This window comes from Dromiciops gliroides, chromosome 4, assembly GCF_019393635.1.
Source record: "Dromiciops gliroides isolate mDroGli1 chromosome 4, mDroGli1.pri, whole genome shotgun sequence".
Taxonomy (NCBI): Eukaryota; Metazoa; Chordata; class Mammalia; order Microbiotheria; family Microbiotheriidae; genus Dromiciops; species Dromiciops gliroides.
In genome coordinates, this window is record NC_057864.1 from 162,365,345 (window position 1) to 162,383,377 (window position 18,033).

General features: G+C 41.5%; 1 protein-coding gene and 1 pseudogene across 1 annotated transcript; one reads left to right on the forward strand and one right to left on the reverse strand.

Moving 5' to 3' along the window:
- Positions 1-2,580: 2,580 nt before the first annotated feature.
- On the reverse strand, positions 2,581-4,241 carry LOC122754764 (annotated as a pseudogene).
- A 9,699-nt stretch (positions 4,242-13,940) lies between these two features.
- On the forward strand, positions 13,941-15,215 carry LOC122726298 (small proline-rich protein 2A-like). Its single transcript, XM_043963948.1, has 2 exons — positions 13,941-14,089; positions 15,122-15,215. Exons 1-2 carry the CDS (start codon positions 13,941-13,943, stop codon positions 15,213-15,215), a joined length of 243 nt encoding a protein of 80 aa, XP_043819883.1.
- Positions 15,216-18,033: the final 2,818 nt, after the last annotated feature.

The following is an 18,033-nucleotide window of genomic DNA, read 5'->3' on the forward strand; positions in this document are numbered from 1 at the left end:
CTGAGGTCACTTTTGAACTCAGTTACTCCTGAATCCAGGGCTGGTGCTCCATCCACTGCGCCACCTAGCTGCCCCTATCCCTATTTTTTTTAACCATTCCTCATAGGGCATGCTTTTTTTTTTTAATGTGTTTCAACATGTTAACATTTTTCATAAAATATGGTGCCCAGAATTGTACACAATACTTCAGAGGTAGTCTTGCCAAGGTAGTGTAGGATGGGTTATCATCTTTCTTGATATGGACATGTATTTCTATTAATATGGCCCGTCTCAACTCCATTCATTTTAGTAAATATTTACTAATGTGATGAATGAAAATCCCTTAGAGACAGAGTTTCCAGATAATTAGTATTCAACTTATTAATTAATTAGGCTACCCCCATAATAAATAAGTTAATGATCAGGAGTTTCTCTCATTAACCAAAAATGCCAAAGGAGATTCTAAAATGCCTTAAATCAGATGTGTAGCTTTTAAAAGGGAACTCCCCCAACAAGTGAAACTCAACCCTGATTGGTGAATATTTTGCGAGGAGGTGGGCTAAAAGTCTTCACCTTCTACTCTTGAGAACTCAGCTTGTTTATAAATCTCAGCAGCCTCAAGGCATCTGGGCAGGGGAAGCAATTTTCATCGGGACCTCTCTGACTAGTTTTCTCCTTCATGAGCTGCGCTGCCCTAAACTCTAATAAAGGGGATCAAAGACAGGGGGTTCCTCCCCCAGGAAAAGGCTCACTCACACTGGATGCTGTTTATATTCTAAATATAAATTAGGTTTCCCAATTGGGTGGAGTCCTGACCAACCTAGTTAACAAGCACGTGCCTTGGGGGCTAGGAGTAATCTCATCACTCAGCCAAGCCCTTCAGAGACTGACTAGAGTTGGAGCTTAACAAAAATAAGGTAGAAAAAGGTGGATCACAAATTAATTATTAATAATGTTAATAATACTAATAATAAGTTATTAGTATAATCAAATTAAGTTAATTTCTCCTACCAAGCATGTTTCATGTACCAAGTGCCAGAACCTCTGTCAAGTACAAGGGATGCAAAGACAAAAGCTAAATATCCTTTGTCTTCAAGGAACTTTCATTACACTTGAAGTATACAAAACATCTACAAACAAGCAAATACATACAAAGTAATTTATTTGGTTTTAAAATATTTAATACTTTACTGTACAAGCTTGTTATTTAATAATGAGCTCACACACCCTCTTACAAAATCTTTTTCCTTTTAAAATGATCAACTTTATACCCCAGTAGCAATTCTTTTCATTTTTTGTTCATGTTCAAACGATTGAACTTACCATACTTAAATATTCCCATTTTTGCAAGCAAGCTAAAAGCCACCCACATGTGTGGCCTTCAAAATTCAACTAGTAAAATGGAGTGTTTCCGCACCTAATCCTTTAACCAGTGCTAACACTTAAAGTGATTGGAAAAGAATGACTTTTTTAAAAATGGTATTCACATGTACAGTTATTTTTTTCCCTAATAAGCTTATCGAACACAATTCATGATGTGAATTTATTCACACATTGGAAAGAAAAACATGTCATTATCCAGACCCCTTTTTTGGCTTGTCATAGTGCCTATCCATCCAAACCTGAAGATGTATGTTGAAAAGTTTTTAACATCCTTTTGAAGATGATGTTCAGACAAGGGCATGAGAAGGAATAAAGGGTTGAAGGTGTTTACATACATGGGTTTTTTTGTTTTGTTTTTAAGTATTTTATTATTTTCCAATTACATATAAGGATAGTTTTCAACATTTGTTTTCACAGGATTTTTAGTTCCACATTTTCCCCCCCTCCCTTCCCTCCCTCCTCCCCAAGACATAAAGCAATCTGATATAGGTTGTATATGTACAATCACATTAAACATATTTCTACATTAGTCATCTTGTGAAAGAAGAATCAGAGCACAAGGGAAAAACCTCAAAAAAGAAGGAAAAAAAAAGTCCAAAAAGTAGAAACACTATGGTTCAATCTGCATTCATAATTCACAGTTCTTTTTTCTGGATGTTGAAAACATTTTCTATCATAAGTTCTTTGAAACTGTTCAGGATCATTGCAGTGCTGAGAGGAACCAAGTCCATCCCCATTGTTCATCACACAATCGTTTACATACATGATAATGATAACTAGTAATTTTTTTTTGCAGGGCAATGAGGGTTAGATGACTTGTCCAAGGTCACACAGTAAATGTCTAAGGTCGAATTTGAACTCAGGTCCTCCTGAATCCAGGGCTGTTGCTTTATTCACTGCACCACCTAGCTGCCCCCATGACTAGTAATTTCTTTGGTTCAGTGCATAAGTACCTTGAACTTTTTTCTTCCCTCTATAAGCTTGTGAGTAGTTTATCTTTATATTTATCAGATTGACAGCTAGACTGAAATATCTTTCATTTGCTAGTGTAATGAAATTAAATAACTGTGAATTAGGCCACAAAAATCTGTCCTTATAAATCCATTGTTTGAAAGAGAACACAGTTCAGTTTGTTTCATTACAAAGGATTTCTTTGAGACACAAAACTCTACAATTACTTTCTGATTGGGGCGGGGGAGGGCGGGGAAGACTTCCAATTCAAGAAGAGTCTGTTTTAAGCTTGCTAAGTTTCTGAAACTGAAAAACTAAATATATAACCTCCTCAGAAGCTTTGATATTCTTGGCTTTTGGTCATACAACACTGTTCCTAGCAGTTTCCTCCAAGAAATATAGATAATTGACAGACATCCCACAGGATGAAGTAATGCCTTTGAGGCTCAAATCTACCAACTAACAGATTTGCCACATTACTGCCCCATTTTGCAGATAAAGGTTGCCACTGGATTGAGGGCATAACAATGATGCTTCTCTCCATAGAAGTACTAAACACAGAGTTCCCTCAACAGGAATTCTAACACCTTGACCAGCTTCTCAGATTTCACTTATCCATTGCTAGTTAAAAAGAATCTTCAAAGTTTCACGTAAGATATCTGAGATTTCATTATGTTCAGATCTGTAAATATTTCATTCTCCTAAATGAGACCTTATTTGTTTGTTCATTCGTTTATTCATTTATTTGAGGGACAATGGGGGTTAAGTGACTTGCCCAAGTGTCAAGTGTCTGAGGCTGGATTTGAACTCAGCTCCTCCTGAATCCAAGGCAGTGCTTTATCCACTGTGCCACCTAGCTACCCCTAAATGAGAACTTGGTGTTCCAAAATGCTACTTGGTGAATCCAGGTAGAGGTAACAGACTTGAAAAAGTTTCAAGGTGAGGAAATTCCCTCTGCAGCTCTTAACAAATCATTTTATAGGGAAACTTCTCCTCAACCGTGTTATAGGCCTTGAAGGGTGAAATCGATAGAACTGATCGTTGCAGTGATCATTTTGTTTCTGTCTTCTATCTCCGGAGGAGAAAACTTTGTCACTATTGCTGGTTGTCGTTGACGAATGGGTCAATGCCACACGCAGAACTATTAGCGGTTCCCAGAGTTTTGAATGGGGACGTGGGGAAGGGGGATAGGTTCTTCAGTATAACCTAACACTTCTGCTTCATGTCCATCCATTTTTTGACAGCTCACTGATTTTCTGTAGCATTTCACAAGGTGAGTGGCAGGTAACAGGCTCCAGTTTTGTTGTTGTTGTTGTTGTTGTTGTTGTTGTTGTTGTTGTTAATCCTATAGAAAACCAATCAGAGACCGATGGTCTTCAGCCCTCCATTCATTTCCTAGATCAAGTTCAGACTTTGCTGCTTCCTAGCTGTGTGGCCTTGGGCAAATCAAAATCTCCAAGGCATCAGTTTTCCCGACGCACGGCTGGCCCCTCGCCCTCTGCAGGGCCTGCGTCTTGAGCAGGTCTGAGCGCTGCTGGACCAGGAAGGGCCTTCCGCCCCCTCTGCTGACTGATGCCCTGGCAGAGGCCGCAATCGCGCAGCTCGAGCGTATCAGAGCGGGTGCTCTGCGTGGAGGAGCGCACTGGGCTCCCACTGGGGGAGGCGCGAGCAGCAAAGAGACCCATGGCCCTGGCCCCAGGCGACCCTTACCCCATACCCGCGCTCTGCTCCGTCACCTGCCCGTGGCCCACGCCGAAGCCCCGCGCCAGGCGGCTCAGCAACTCGGCCTGCCGCGCTGGCTCGCGCCCCTCCAGGCCGCCCTAGAAACGCACCAAGTCAACACACTGAGCCTAGGCCGAGGCTAGCACCTTCTCTCGGAGCTCATAGACCCGGGCCTGAGGCACAGTGAGGTTCAGCAGTTCATCCATCGCCCACTACGGGATCGGCCTGGGCGCCACGGGCTAGCTCAGCGAGAGCCCCAGGAGCCTCTGCGCTGACAGACCGGACCCCAGGCTCCGGGGGACAGCTATACAATACAAAATAATTTCAAGAGTGAGAGAGTTAATAATCGGAGATATAAGCAAAGAGGGGTGTATAAGACTTGGCCCCGGGAGCTGAGCTTCAAAGGAGGCAAGGAAGTCTACAGGACAGAGGTGAGGAGAGAGTGGGTTTCAAACATTGGAGATCATGCCAAGGTATAGGTCTGGGAGGGAACAAGTGTAAGGGGCACAGCCAGCAGATCTGCTTGGTTAGAACAGAGAAAGCAGGTACTGGAGTAATATGACCTAAGGCTGTGGAAGACATTAAATGCCAGACTAAATAAGTTGTCCTTTACCCTAGGAGAGAGAAAGAGCCTTTTGTCTTTGCCCACACTACAGAGGTCATTTGGAATTTACAGGAACCAAAATCCTAAAAGTTCAGGAAGAGGCAAAGACAAGGTTTTTCTTCTGAAGCCTGGAGGTTAAGCTCCACGGTGTTGTGAAAATTTCTACCTCACAGTGTTAGACAAATGAAAAGCTAAACTCCAAGCCAAAAGAAAATAGGTTTATTGAGAGAGAGATCCTGTTTCACAATAAAGCTGGTCTCAGGTCTAGGACTCAGAGACCCTGAGCCTCAGGATCCACGAATATTTATACTCATATGATCCCCAAGATTAAAATATTATAAATGCAGTTAGACATTTCTGCAATAAGCAAATATATAGCTGTATCTTCTCATCTATTGGTCCTCTATATCATTGTTGCTAAGTAACATGGATCAAAACATACAGAATTGTAATATCATATCTCACATTGTGGAAATAGAAAACCCCATTTGTAAATTTAGAAGTGGCCATCCGTGGCAAACTATCCCACATTTGTGACATTTTTTAGGACATTTGATGGGCTTGAGATGTCTTAATCAGGTCAATCTCATTGCTTTACATCTTATTTTAACAGTTCTGATTGGTCCAGAGCAATTCCAGAGTAGCTATTTTGGGTACCTGACCTTTATCTTAATTGGTCCATCCTAATCACAAACTTGTCTAGGAGTATGCTGTAATGTATGAGAGGACATGTTGATCCAGGCATTTGCAACTTGTCTTAATTCATTATCATCTACTGAAGTGTGGATTGGATATATTGGTAAGGAATGACTTAAATCATGTAGAAAAATGAGGAATGGGGAAAATCTCACTCACAATGGATAAATCATGGCAAATGCTGATGTCACCAACAGGTGTCCAATCCCTAGCATATGTGATGAAAACTATGGAATCTAAGGGACCTGCTTCATTGGGTGGGGGTATGTTGGATAATCTGGTGTTGCTACCCTGCCCAAGTACAGCTGATGAAAAAATGGGAATGTCTTGAATTCCACATTCTCATGTGCTTTGAAAGCCAGTTATCAATTTATCATCATATGATCATTACCAAGCTGGCATCATTTAACTGGCAAAACCCCATTCCATGCAAATTTTCTGGATCATCCAGATGGAATCAAGGATATTCTAGCAGAGGACCCATTTGGTTGTTCTCCCACTCAAAGGTCTGTCTGTATAAGCTGTCCTTCAGCAGAGACCTTTAGTGGACACTGAATTGGAAGACGAGGATGAGAAGAGCAAAGCAATAGAGAACCTTTCTACTTATAGAGAATTTAGTGAATGATTTAGTAGCTAGTGTCTACACAAAGAGGACTAGCCCATGGTGGGGCATGGGGATGGGGGATAGGGAGTTGTTAGATATGCCGAGTTTGTCCTGATGCTACAATAGTAGCCAAATTCCACAGCCTCCAGGTCAAGGAGAAAATATTGCAAGCAGCTAGAAAAAAGGAATTCAAATACTGTGGAGCTACAGTAAGGATAAAACAAGATCTAGCAGCATCTACGTTGAAGGACCAGAGGGCATGGAATATGATATTCCAGATGGCAAAGGAACTGGGACTATAGCCAAAAATTACCTACCCAGAAAAACTGAGTCTAATCTTTCAGGGGAAAAATGGGACTTTGATGAAAAAGAGGACTTTCAGGCATTTGTGATGAAAAGACCTGAACTGAAAAGAAAATTTGACTTTCAAATACAAGACCCTAGAGAAGCATAAAAAGGTAAACAGAAAAAAGAAATCATGAGGGATATTCAAAGATTAAACTGTTTACATTCCTACATGGGAAGATAATACTTCTAACTCATAAGATCTTTCTCAGTATCTGGGCAGCTGAAAAGAATATACTTAGAGGACATAGGTGTGAATTGAATATGAAGGCATGATATCTGTAAAGCATTTATTTTTTGTTTATCCTTGTTTTTTGTGGAGCAGGCAGGGTGGGGTGGCTTATGTCTGGGACTGGATGTGGGCTCAGGGCCTCCTGGATCCAGGGCCTAGAGTACATGATATTACATGCATGTAATACATGATCATACATATTACATAATATGATATATCATATTTATATATGTGTGTGTGTATATATATATATATATATATATATATGACTGGTTTAAGGATCTGGGCAAGTTTAGCATGGAGAAAAGACTTAGGAGACACATTATAGCTGATTTCTGGAAGTTGAAATGTGGTGAAGAGGAGGGTTTAGGTTTGTTCCCTTTGGCCCAGTGGGCAGAACCAGAAGCGACACAAGAAAGCTTCAAGGAGGCAACTATATGTTTGATGTAAAGAAAACCTCTATAACAATTAAATCCATCCAAAATTAGAATGAGCTCTCCCAAGAGAGAATGGAATGAATATGGTGGAGGAAAGGCAGGAAATTCTCAGAACTCATGCCGCAATTGCGCCAAAAAATCTCCAAATAATGCCATAGGACAATTCCTGGAGCAGCAGAACCCACAAAAGAACAGGGGGAGATTATTTTGGAGTCAAAGACAGCTTAGAAGGTTGGCAGAAGGGGCTGCTGTTCCAGGGCAGGAGTAGAACCCAATCCCAAGGTCACACTGACACAGATCCAGTCCTAGCCAGGCCTCACCAGAGAAAGAGACCCCTGGAGCCTTTGAATCAGCTGCAGTGCTGCTGTCATCTGGAACTAAGCTCACGGTCTGGTGAGTGAGCTGGGGGGAGATTACAGGGGTCTCTGCTGGCACTGAGGCAGAACTTGGATATTTCACCCCTGCTGGGAACCAGGAAGTAGGCTTGAGTGGTGGTGGGCCAGGTGGGGGAGGGGTGCAGGCTCCTCAGAGCTAACAACTGCAGTACAGAAAGTTTTACTGTCTGGTTAATTAGCAAGTTTGCCTGGGGTTATCTACAGACCAGAGAAGAGGCCAGGTGAGTGAAGAACCTGTTCCTCCTTAAATCATACCACCCGAGACCCCCTGAAGCTTAGGACAGTGCAGCCTGGAAACAGTGCCCCACTTTAAGAAGGAGTTAAAAGGCAAGTAAAAGAAAGGCAAGATGAACAGACAGAGAAGGGTGAGGACCATAGAAAGTTTCTTTAGTGACAAGGAAGATTGAGGTACACCCTCAGAAGAGGATAGCAACATCAGGGCTCCTATATCCAAAGCTTCCAAGAAAAATATTAATTGGTCTGAGGCAATCAAAAGGACTTTGAAGATAAAGTAAGAGAGGTAGAGGAAAAAATGGAAAGATAAATGAGAGTGATGATGCAGGAGGGTCATGAAAAAAAGTCAACAACTTGAAAATTCAAATTGGCCAAATGGAAAAGGAGGTACAGAAGCTCTCTGAAGAAAATCATTGCTTAAAAATTAGGATTGAGCAAATAGAAACTAATGTCTTTATGAGAAATGAAGACACAATAAAACAAATCCAAATGAATAAAAAAAAAATAGAAGACAATATGAAATATTTCCTTGGAAAAACAGCTGACCTGGAAATAGATCCAGGAGAGACAATTTGAAAATTATTGGACTACCTGAAAACCATGATCAAGGAAAGAGCTTAGACATCATCTTCCAGGAAACTGTCAAGGAAAATTGCCCTGATATTCTAGAAGCAGCAGGTAAAATAGAAATTGAAAGAATCCACAGATCACTTCCTGAAAGAGATCCCAAAAGGAAAACTCCCAGGAATATTTTAGACAAATTCCAGAACTCCCAGGTCAAGGAGAAAATATTGCAAGCAACTAGAAAAAAGGAATTAAAATACTGTGGAGCTTCAATAAGGTTAAAATAAGATCTAGCAGTATCTACAGTAAAGGACTAGAGGGCATGGATTATAATATTCCAGAAGGCAAAGGAACTGGGACTACAGACAAGAATCACCTACACTGTATAATCTTTCAGGGAAAAAAATGGGACTTCATTGAAAAAGAGAACTTTCAGGTATGTAAAGAGCTGAACTGAAAAGAAAACTTGACTTTCAAATACAAAACCCTAGAGAAGCATAAAAAGGTAAACAGGAAAAAGAAATTAGGAGGAATGTTAAAAGGTTAAACTGTTTACATTCCTACGTGGGAAGACGATACATCTAACTCATAAGAACTTTCTCAGTATTAGGGCAGATGATAGAAATAAATTTAGACAGAGGGCACAGGTAGGAATTGATTATGAAGGGATGATAGCTGTAAAGCATTTGTTTCTTGTTTATCTTTTTTTGTGGGGTGTTTGGAGTCGTGTGCCATGCCTGGGATCATGCAGTGGGTGTGTCTTTGGCCTGATTTGGGCTCGGGTCCTCCTGGGTCCAGGGTGAGTGCTTTGTCCACTGTATCACCTAACTGGCCCATGATGACATCTTTTTTTTTTAATTAGTGAGGCAATTGGGGTTAAGCGACTTGCCCAGGGTCACACAGCTAGTAAGTGTTAAGTGTCTGAGGCCGGATTTGAACTCAGGTACTCCTGAATCCAGGGCCGGTGCTTTATCCACTGCGCCACCTAGCTGCCCCCCATGATGACATCTTTAGGGTAAAATTGAGGAGTGTTAGTAATGCACTGGGAAAGGGGTAAGAGGAGATGTAGAATGGGGCGAAATCCCACATGAAAGAAACAGGAAAGGGCTTATGGAGAGGGGGAAGAGATGGAGGAGCAGGAGAGTGAAGGAGCCTTATACTCTTCAGAATTGGCTCAAAGACCTTCATGTCATCTGACTTGGCTCAAGGAGGGAATAATATACATACTCAATTGGGTAGAGTAATCTATGTAACCTAGCAGGAAAGTGGGAGGGGAAGGAGATAAGGAGGGAGGGGTAAAAGAAGGGAGGGCAGATTGGGAGAGGGGGCAGTCAGAAGCAAATCACTTTTGAGTAGGGATAGGGTGAAAAAAGATAGAAAATTCATAAATATCATGGGGAAGGGAATAGGTTTGAGGGAAACAGTTAATAATAGTAACTGTGAAAAAAATTTTGAAGCAGAGGCAAGAGTAATATAAAATGATAATGATGATGGATTGATGGATTGATGATGATTGGATGAAGATGGGGATTGATTGATGATAATGAAGATGGATTGATGGTGATGAGAATTGATTGACGATGATAATATATGGTACTTATTTTTCTAGGCTATTGTGAAGAAAATTCTTTGTCAGGTATAAGGTACCATATAAATATTATCTATTACTGTTGTTGCAAGAATCAACCTCATGGGTTTATTGTAAGGAAATCTCTCTTTAAAATACTATATAAATGTAGTTTGCTATTAAAAAAAAATGATGAGCAGGATGCTCTCAGAAAAACCCAGAAAGACCTACATGAGCTGATGCAATGTAAAATATAATGTATACAAAATAACAGCAATACTATAAAATGATCTGCTGTAAATGACTTGCTTATTTTCAGCAATGCAATGATCCAAGACAACCCTGAAGGTCCTATGAAAAATGCAGTCCAACTACAGAGAGAGAATTGATGGTGTCTGAATACAGATTGAAGCAGAATTTTTTTTATTAGTATCTTTATCTGAAGTTTTGTTTTGTCTGTTGTCTTCCACAACCTGGCTAATGTGGAAATATTTTGCATGACTGCTCATGTATAGCTTATATTGAATTGCTTGATTTTGGGGGAGGGGGGAAGGGAGAAGGGAGGGAGGAAGAGAATTTGGAACACAAAGTTTAAAAAAATCTGTGTCAAAATTTGTATTTACATGTAATTTGGGAAAATAAAAAATGGGAGAAATGATTGACAAAATACATTTTAAAAAATTAATACAGAGAGAGAATGGAATGGATTCCTCTGCCTTTGAGGTCTTCAAGCAAAAGTTAGAGACCATTTGATGGATACATCATCATGGGGATTTTTTTTCATGCATGGGTTGGTAGTCTCTGATTCTGTGACACCCCCCCCCCAACCAAAGCTCTTTCCATGTCAGGGCACTGCTTTTCCTATTATTTTTTAATATCTTTTACTTCTAGGTTATTCACTGACAAACGTTAGGTAGTCCAGTGCTACTAGCTAGGATAAGGAAGGGGTTGGATTCAATCAATTCTGTGACAAAGGAATGTGACTTCAGTCATGGCAGAAGCTCCTGGATGAATTACTCAGAGATGGACAGCTGCCCCAGTGAGGCTTAAAAAAGAAGGAGGTTCTGGAAATGAGGGTGAGTGTGACAAGCCATTTCTAGAATTGCAGAAGGATTACATTTTGTTGAGGAGATAATTGTGATCTCAGAGTCCAGGAATGTCCCCCACTTCCTCTGGGTAGGACTCCCCAGCCCTATAAAGGTGCTCTTGTTGACACCATAACCATCTACTGACCACTTGGTTATTCATCTGTGGTGAGTCTGAGACTCTTCAGGGCTAATCCTGGCCCTGGAATTTCTTTTGGAGGCTGAAAGTCAATAGAGGTGGTTTGGTGGAGCAGAGAGAATTCTGGCCTGGGAATCAGAAGTCCTGAGTTCTGAGTTCTAGTCCCTTTGGTGTTAAATGCTCCTTCTTCTGTAAAAGAAGAGTTTTGGACTGTTGGTGAACTTGAAGGTCCTTTCTGCTTACACATTGTACTATGCTATGAAATAATAAAAGTTGATAATTTCATACTAAATACCTGAGATTTCATCAAGGTCAGTTTTGAATTTTCTTAATTGCCACTAAAATGATCAATACCGTTTAAAATCCATTGTCAGAAATGATGAGACTTGAATATAAATCTTAGCTTGTTACTTTTTGCCTTAGTCTCAATTTTTCATCTTTAAAATGAAGATAATATGTAAAGTCTCATTTAGCCCTGACATCAGAGTAATCCAAACTCCTTATTTTCTTTTTGACCTCTAAGATCCTTCCTAAAATGGAAATTCTATGGTATTTAGTATAGAGGCAGCATGCATGGCTGCAATCAGAATCAGAAGACCAGACTCAGATTTATTAATTGCAAGAACTCTGGTAAGTTACCAGACCTCAGTTTCTTCACTTGTAAAAAGGAGTTAGATTAGATGACCTCTAAAATTAAGCTTTAAGCTCTGTGATCAAGTGAGGATCCAAGTGTTTAATTTTCAGAGTGGTGGAAATAAGGAAGGGAGAGTACTGGGCAGAGCCAAGATGGCAGAGAGGAATCAGCAAGCTGCCTGAGCTCTCCTTCTGTTCCCTCAAAAAGAACATTAAATCAAGCCTCTGGATGGATTCTGAAACTACAGAACCTGCAAAGAGACAGAGAGACAAAGTCTTCCAACCAGAAATAATTTAGGAAATAAGGGAAGGGTTGTTGAAGGGGGTTAGGGATAGGCTGTTTTGCTTGGCTTTCATGTGAGTGGTCTTTGAATCTACTTTGTAAAGGAAAATAAAGAGTCAGGAGAATCTAAGAAGGGTCTTCAACAAAAGGATGCTGTGTAATGTGTTAGAACCTTACTTGCTTCATCCTTCTATAATGGAATCCAATTGCTGGGCAATGCCAGAGGCTACCATGTTCACTCAGGAGCTTGTGGCACCTCCGTCAACATGGTAGTCTCTTGCATTGTTCAAGCATAGCTTCTGGTATATCTTCCCCCCAGGTTTTAATCAGGACCCAATAGTTGTGGTGATGGTGGTGCTAATGATGAAGTGGATTTATCACAAGATTAATTGGAATTTCAGGAACTTTATTTATCACAAGATTAGTCAGAATTTCAGGAACTTTTGTCCTTTCCCCTCAAACTTTTATTCATACTCACAGACAATTCATAAAACTATGCTCATCAACATTTATTTGTAGTAATAAATTACTGAGCTGGGAATAACTCTCCAGATCACTTGTTCCAGCCCACTTATTTTTCAGATGATGACACAGGTCCAGAGAAACTTTTCCCTCTAAGGTTACCTCTCATTAACTTTCCATGTTTCTTATAAGAACCGATCTACACATTCCCTCCTCTAATAGAATGTGAACTCCGTGAGGGCATGAGCAGTGATTTTACCTTTCTTTGTATCCCCAGTGTTTAATTGCATTATGTGTGGTAAATAGTAATTCCTTACTCAATACTTGTTGATTGATTGATTGACCCAGATTCAGTCTTCTAACTTCCAAACCATTGTTTCTTCCTTTCTACCTACTCTAACACAAGGGTCTCATCACCCCTTGTTATATGGCATAGGTTGTCATCATGGGGCCAGGGTTCCTAAAGTAGCTGGAAAATGAACTAAAGAAAGAATTAACTCTAGAGACCAATGAGTAGATAAGTAGTTGAAGTGGAAGGTAGGGGAAACCTGGAATCAGGGTAACAATAATTAAAAAAAAAATCTTTCCAATATCCACAGTATCCTTGATCTGAAGACTCCCTCCAACCTGTCCATGCCCCAAACAGTGGTCTTTATGAGTTTCTTTGGCCGTATCACCTGCTGAGCAAGCTAATTTTAACTTAGCTTTAAATTGTGTACTGCTTGTTCTGAATTAGAATGCTTTCTATTTAAGAAAGGCCTCTGAGACCCCAGGTTACTCTTCTGTTGTGATGAGATGTTGGAAGATGATGTGAGTTGAGGAATTATAGCAACAGCTCAGAGTGATAAAGCCCTTTACAGTTTATAGGGAGCTTTCGTCATATAATAGCATAGGTATGCAAATAGAATATTCTTCTTTAGTTTATTTTAAAGATGAGAAAAGAAGCACCTAGATGGCACAGCAGGTAGAACACCAGGCCTAGAGTCAGGAAGACTCATCTTCCTAGTTCAAATTCAGCCTCAGACACTTATGAGTTCTCTGACCCTGGGCAAGTCACTGAACCCTGTTTGCCTCAGTTTCCTCATCTGTATAATTCTTTTTGTTTTGGTTTGGTTTTTTTGTGGGGCAATGAGGGTTAAGTGACTTGCCCAGGGTCACACAGATAGTAAGTGTCAAGAGTCTGAGGCCAGATTTGAACTCAGGTCCTCTTGAATCTAGGGCTGTACTTTATCCATTGCACCACCTAGCTGCCCTCCTCATCTGTAAAAGGATCTGGAGAAGGAAATGGCAAACTGTTCCAGTATCTTTGCCAAGAAAACCCCCAAATGGAGTCATGACCAGTTGAATACAACTGAAACTATTGCACAATGACAAGAAATGGGAAGGCTCAGAGAGGTTAAATGATTTGCATAGGTCATAGAACTAATGAAAGTTTCATCCAAAATTTGAAAGTCGCTTCTCTCCCTCCCGGTGTTCTGGTTATTTTGTTACCCCTAAATTAGCCCAAGAGCCTTCAAAGATTATGATCTAGCTCAATAGGAAGACTCAGGACTCCCTAGTCTTGGAATTTCCTGCCTGCTAACAGTGTCTTATGTTTCTTTCAGATACCCAGAGATCCAGGAAAGATGTCCTACCAGAATCAGCAACAGTACAAACAGCCTTGCCAGCTACCTCCCAATTGGCTACAGCCTTGCCAGCCCAAGTGTCCAGAGCCATGTCCTCCAAAATGCCCAGAGCCATGCCCTCCTAGATTCCTAGAGCCATGCCCTCCTAGGTTCCTAGAGACATGCCCTCCTAGGTGCCCTGAACCATGCCCTCCTAGGTTCTTAGAGCCATGCCCTCCTAGGTTCCTAGAGCCATGCCCTCCTAGGTGCCCTGAACCATGCCCTCCTAGGTTCTTAGAGCCATGCCCTCCTAGGTGCCGTGATTTATGCCCTCCTAGGTGCCCTGAGCCATGTCCTCCTAGGTGCCCTGAACAATGCCCTCCTCGGTGCCTAGAGCCATGCCCTCCTAGGTGCCTAGAGACTTGTCCTCCTAGGTGCCCTGAACCATGTCCTCCTAGGTGCCCTCAGCCAAGCCCTCCTCGGTGCCTAGAACCATGCCCTCCTAGATGCCTAGAACCATGCCCTCCTAGGTGCCTAGAACCTTGCCCTCCTAGGTGTCCTGAACCATGCCCTCTTAGGTGCCTAGAACCATGCCCTCCTAGGTGCCCAGAGACATACCCTCCTAGGTGCCCTGAACCATGCCCTCTTAGGTGCCTAGAGACATGCCCTCCTAGGTGTCCTGAGCCATGCCCTCTTAGGTGCCTTGACTTATGTCCTCCTAGGTGCCCAGAGCCATGCCCTCCTCGGTGCCCTGAACCATACTCTCCTAGGTGCCCAGAACCATGTCCTTCTAGGTGTCTTGAGCCATGCCCTTCTAGGTGCCTTGAACCATGCCCTCCTAGGTGCCCAGAGCCATGCCCTCCTAGGTGCCCAGAGCCATGCCCTCCTAGGTGCCTAGAGCCATGCCCTCCTAGGTGCCCAGAGCCATGCCCTCCTAGGTGCCTTGAACCATTTCCTCCTAGGTGCCCTGAGCCATGCCCTCCTAGGTGCCCTGAGCCATGCCCTCCTAGGTGCCCTGAGCCATGCCCTCCTTGGTGCCCTGAACCATACACTCCTAAGTGCCGAGAGCCATGCCCTCCTAGGTGCCTTGAACCATGCCCTCCTAGGTGCCTTGAACCATGCCCTCCTAGGTGCCTTGAACCATGCCCTCCTAGGTGCCCAGAGCCATCTCCTCCTAGGTGCTCTGAACCATACCCTCCTAGGTGCCCTGAACCATGCCCACCACAACAGTGCCAGCAGAAATATCCCCCATGCCCTTCACCTTGCCAGCAGCAATTCCCACTCAAGAGGAAGTAGCAGTGCCAGATGCTAGCAGAACCATGAAACTAGGAGCTTGAGCATCCCTGTGGAGGCTTAGGCTCCATCATCCTCTCTCTGCTCCTCTATACCTCTCTACCCTAAATCTGCCCTGGATGGGATGAAATCCCTGGGAGAAACACCTTTGTTCCTGGAGCTGCAGTCCTTTCAGAAACAAGACCTCCGACGATCTCCCATTTCCCACCTCCGTTTCCACACCTCCTGGATAAAAGACAGCAGAGAAAGCACTAGCCTACTCCATGGCAGGCTTCCTGGAACCTCAATGAAAGAACAACCCTGAGGAACCAGACTTCTTGGTTCCCTGTTCTCTACACGAGCTCTCCTGTGTGCTGTAAACTGGGTGGTGATTTCCATCCCCTGCGATATTGAAACTCTCCTTCCACCACCTTCCACTACCCCCCAAATAAAGCCTCTGTTTCATGGTGAGACCTGAATTGTTTTTCTCCTCCCTTTTCAGCCTCATTTGTCAGGCATTCAGCCTTTTCCAGATGAGGGGTTTTCATCCATTTTTTTCACAGATCTAGACTCTTATCATTGGGCATAACAATCAGATCACTTTTGTATCATATTTCTTGACTTCCCAAGTGCCTTTATATCCCCTGTTATCTCTTTTTTCCTGAAAAAGACTCTCTGAGATGAGCAGGGCTGGGATTGTCATCTTCATTTGTCTGAAGGCATTATGGGATTATATGACTTGCCCAAGGTCACACAATGGGGAAACTGTTCATGTGGTATGCAAATCTTGTGGAAGCTGAATGAAGATTGAACCATACTGTTTCTACTCATTTTTTCTTTTTGAGGGTTTTCCCCTTTTGTTCTGGTTCTTCTTTCACAACATGACTAATGCAAAAAATAAAATAAAATAAAGTTTAGTTCTCCCTATATCCATTAGACTGGAAGTGCAGGGCCCCAGTGGCCCAATTCCACTTTGATGGATGCTCGAGCTTCAACCTATTCTGTGACTTGGGCTGCTTTGCTTCTCCCTAGACAAACAGCCATATTACAGCAAAAAGTGCAACAGCCCTTACCTTTAAGGAGCTGATATTCTATAATCAGTGGTGCCCATTCTACCTCCACACTATCTCTTTTTTTTTTTTTTTTTGCAGAGCAATGAGGGTTAAGTGACTTTCCCAAGGTCACACAGCTAGTAAGTGTCAAGTGTCTGAGGCTGGATTTGAACTCAGGTCCTCCTGAATCCAGGGCTGGTGCATTATCCACTGTGCCACCTAGCTGCCCCCCACACTATTTCTTGAATCAGCTCCTCTCTTTCCATTCCCTCTGCTATCACCCTAGGTCCAGACTCATCACTCTGCCCATCACATCATAAAAGTACCATCTAACTGCCAGCCTCTTCTTCCTCCAGTCCATCTTTCACAATACCTCTAGATGAATCTGCCATATGTACATCTCCATTCATAGTCTTCCCCTACACTAAAACCCTCTTTGGCTCCCCATTTACTGTTGAATGAAGTACAGACCTGTTAGTTTATTTTGTTGTTTTTTTAAAATGTATTTTAATTATTTTTCCAATTACATGTAAAGATATATTTTTTGAGTTCCAGATTTTTCTCCCACCTTCCCTTCCCTCCCTCCTCCTGAGTCCAGCAAGCAATTTGATATAGGTTATACATTACAATCATGTTAAATATATTTCCACTTTAGTCATGTTGTAAGAGAAGAATCAGAACAAAAGGGGAAAAAACACAAGAAAGAATAAACAAGAACAATAAGAAAAAAGTAATAAAAATGAAAATAGTTTGCTTCAATCTACATTCAGCTACATAGTTCTTTTCCTGAATGTGGAGAGCATTTTCCACCATAAGCCTTTTGGCATTGTCTTTGATCATTGCATTGCTGAGAAGAGTTAAGTCTATCACAGTTGATGACACAATGTTGTTGATACTGTGTACAATGTCCTCTTGGTTCTGCTCATTCACTTAGAATCAACTCATGTAAGTCTTTCCAGGTTTTTTGAAATCTTCCTGCTTGTCATTTCTTACTATACAATAGTATTCCATTACATTCATATACCACAACTTGTTTAGCCATTCCCCAACTGATGGGCATCCCCTCAATTTTTAATTCTTTGCTACCACAGAAAGAGCAATTATAAATATTTTTGTATATGTAGGTCCTTTCCCTTTTTTATGATCCCTTTGGGATATAGACCTAGTAATGGTATTGCTGGGTCAAAGGGTATGCACAATTTTATAGCCTTTTGGGCATGGTTCCAAATTGCTCTACAGAATGGTTGAATCAGTTTACAACTCCACCAACAGTGCATTAGTGTTCCAATTTTCCCACATCTTCTTCAACATTTATCATTTCTCTTTTTTTTTTGTCATATTAGCCAAGTGAATAGGTGTGAGGTAGTTTTAAATTTGCATTTCTCTAATCAGTAGTGATTGGGAACATTTTTTTCATATGGCTGTAGATAGCTTTAATTTCGTCATCTGAAAACTGCCTATTCATATCCTTTGATCATTTCTCAATAGAATGGCTTTTATTCTTGTATATTTGACTCAGTTCTCCATATATTTTAGATATGAGGCCTTTATCAGAAACACTGTCTGTAAAAATTGTTTCCCAGCTTTCTGCTTTCCTTCTAATCTTGTTTGCATTGGTTTGTTTGTGCAAAACCTTTTTAATTTAATGTAGTCAAAATGATCCACTCTGCATTTTGGTTTTTTGTTCACTCTGCATTTTGTAATGTTCTCTATTTCATTATAAATTCTTCCCCTCTCCATAGATCTGACAAGTAAATTATTCCTTCCTTTTCTAATTTGCCTATGGTATC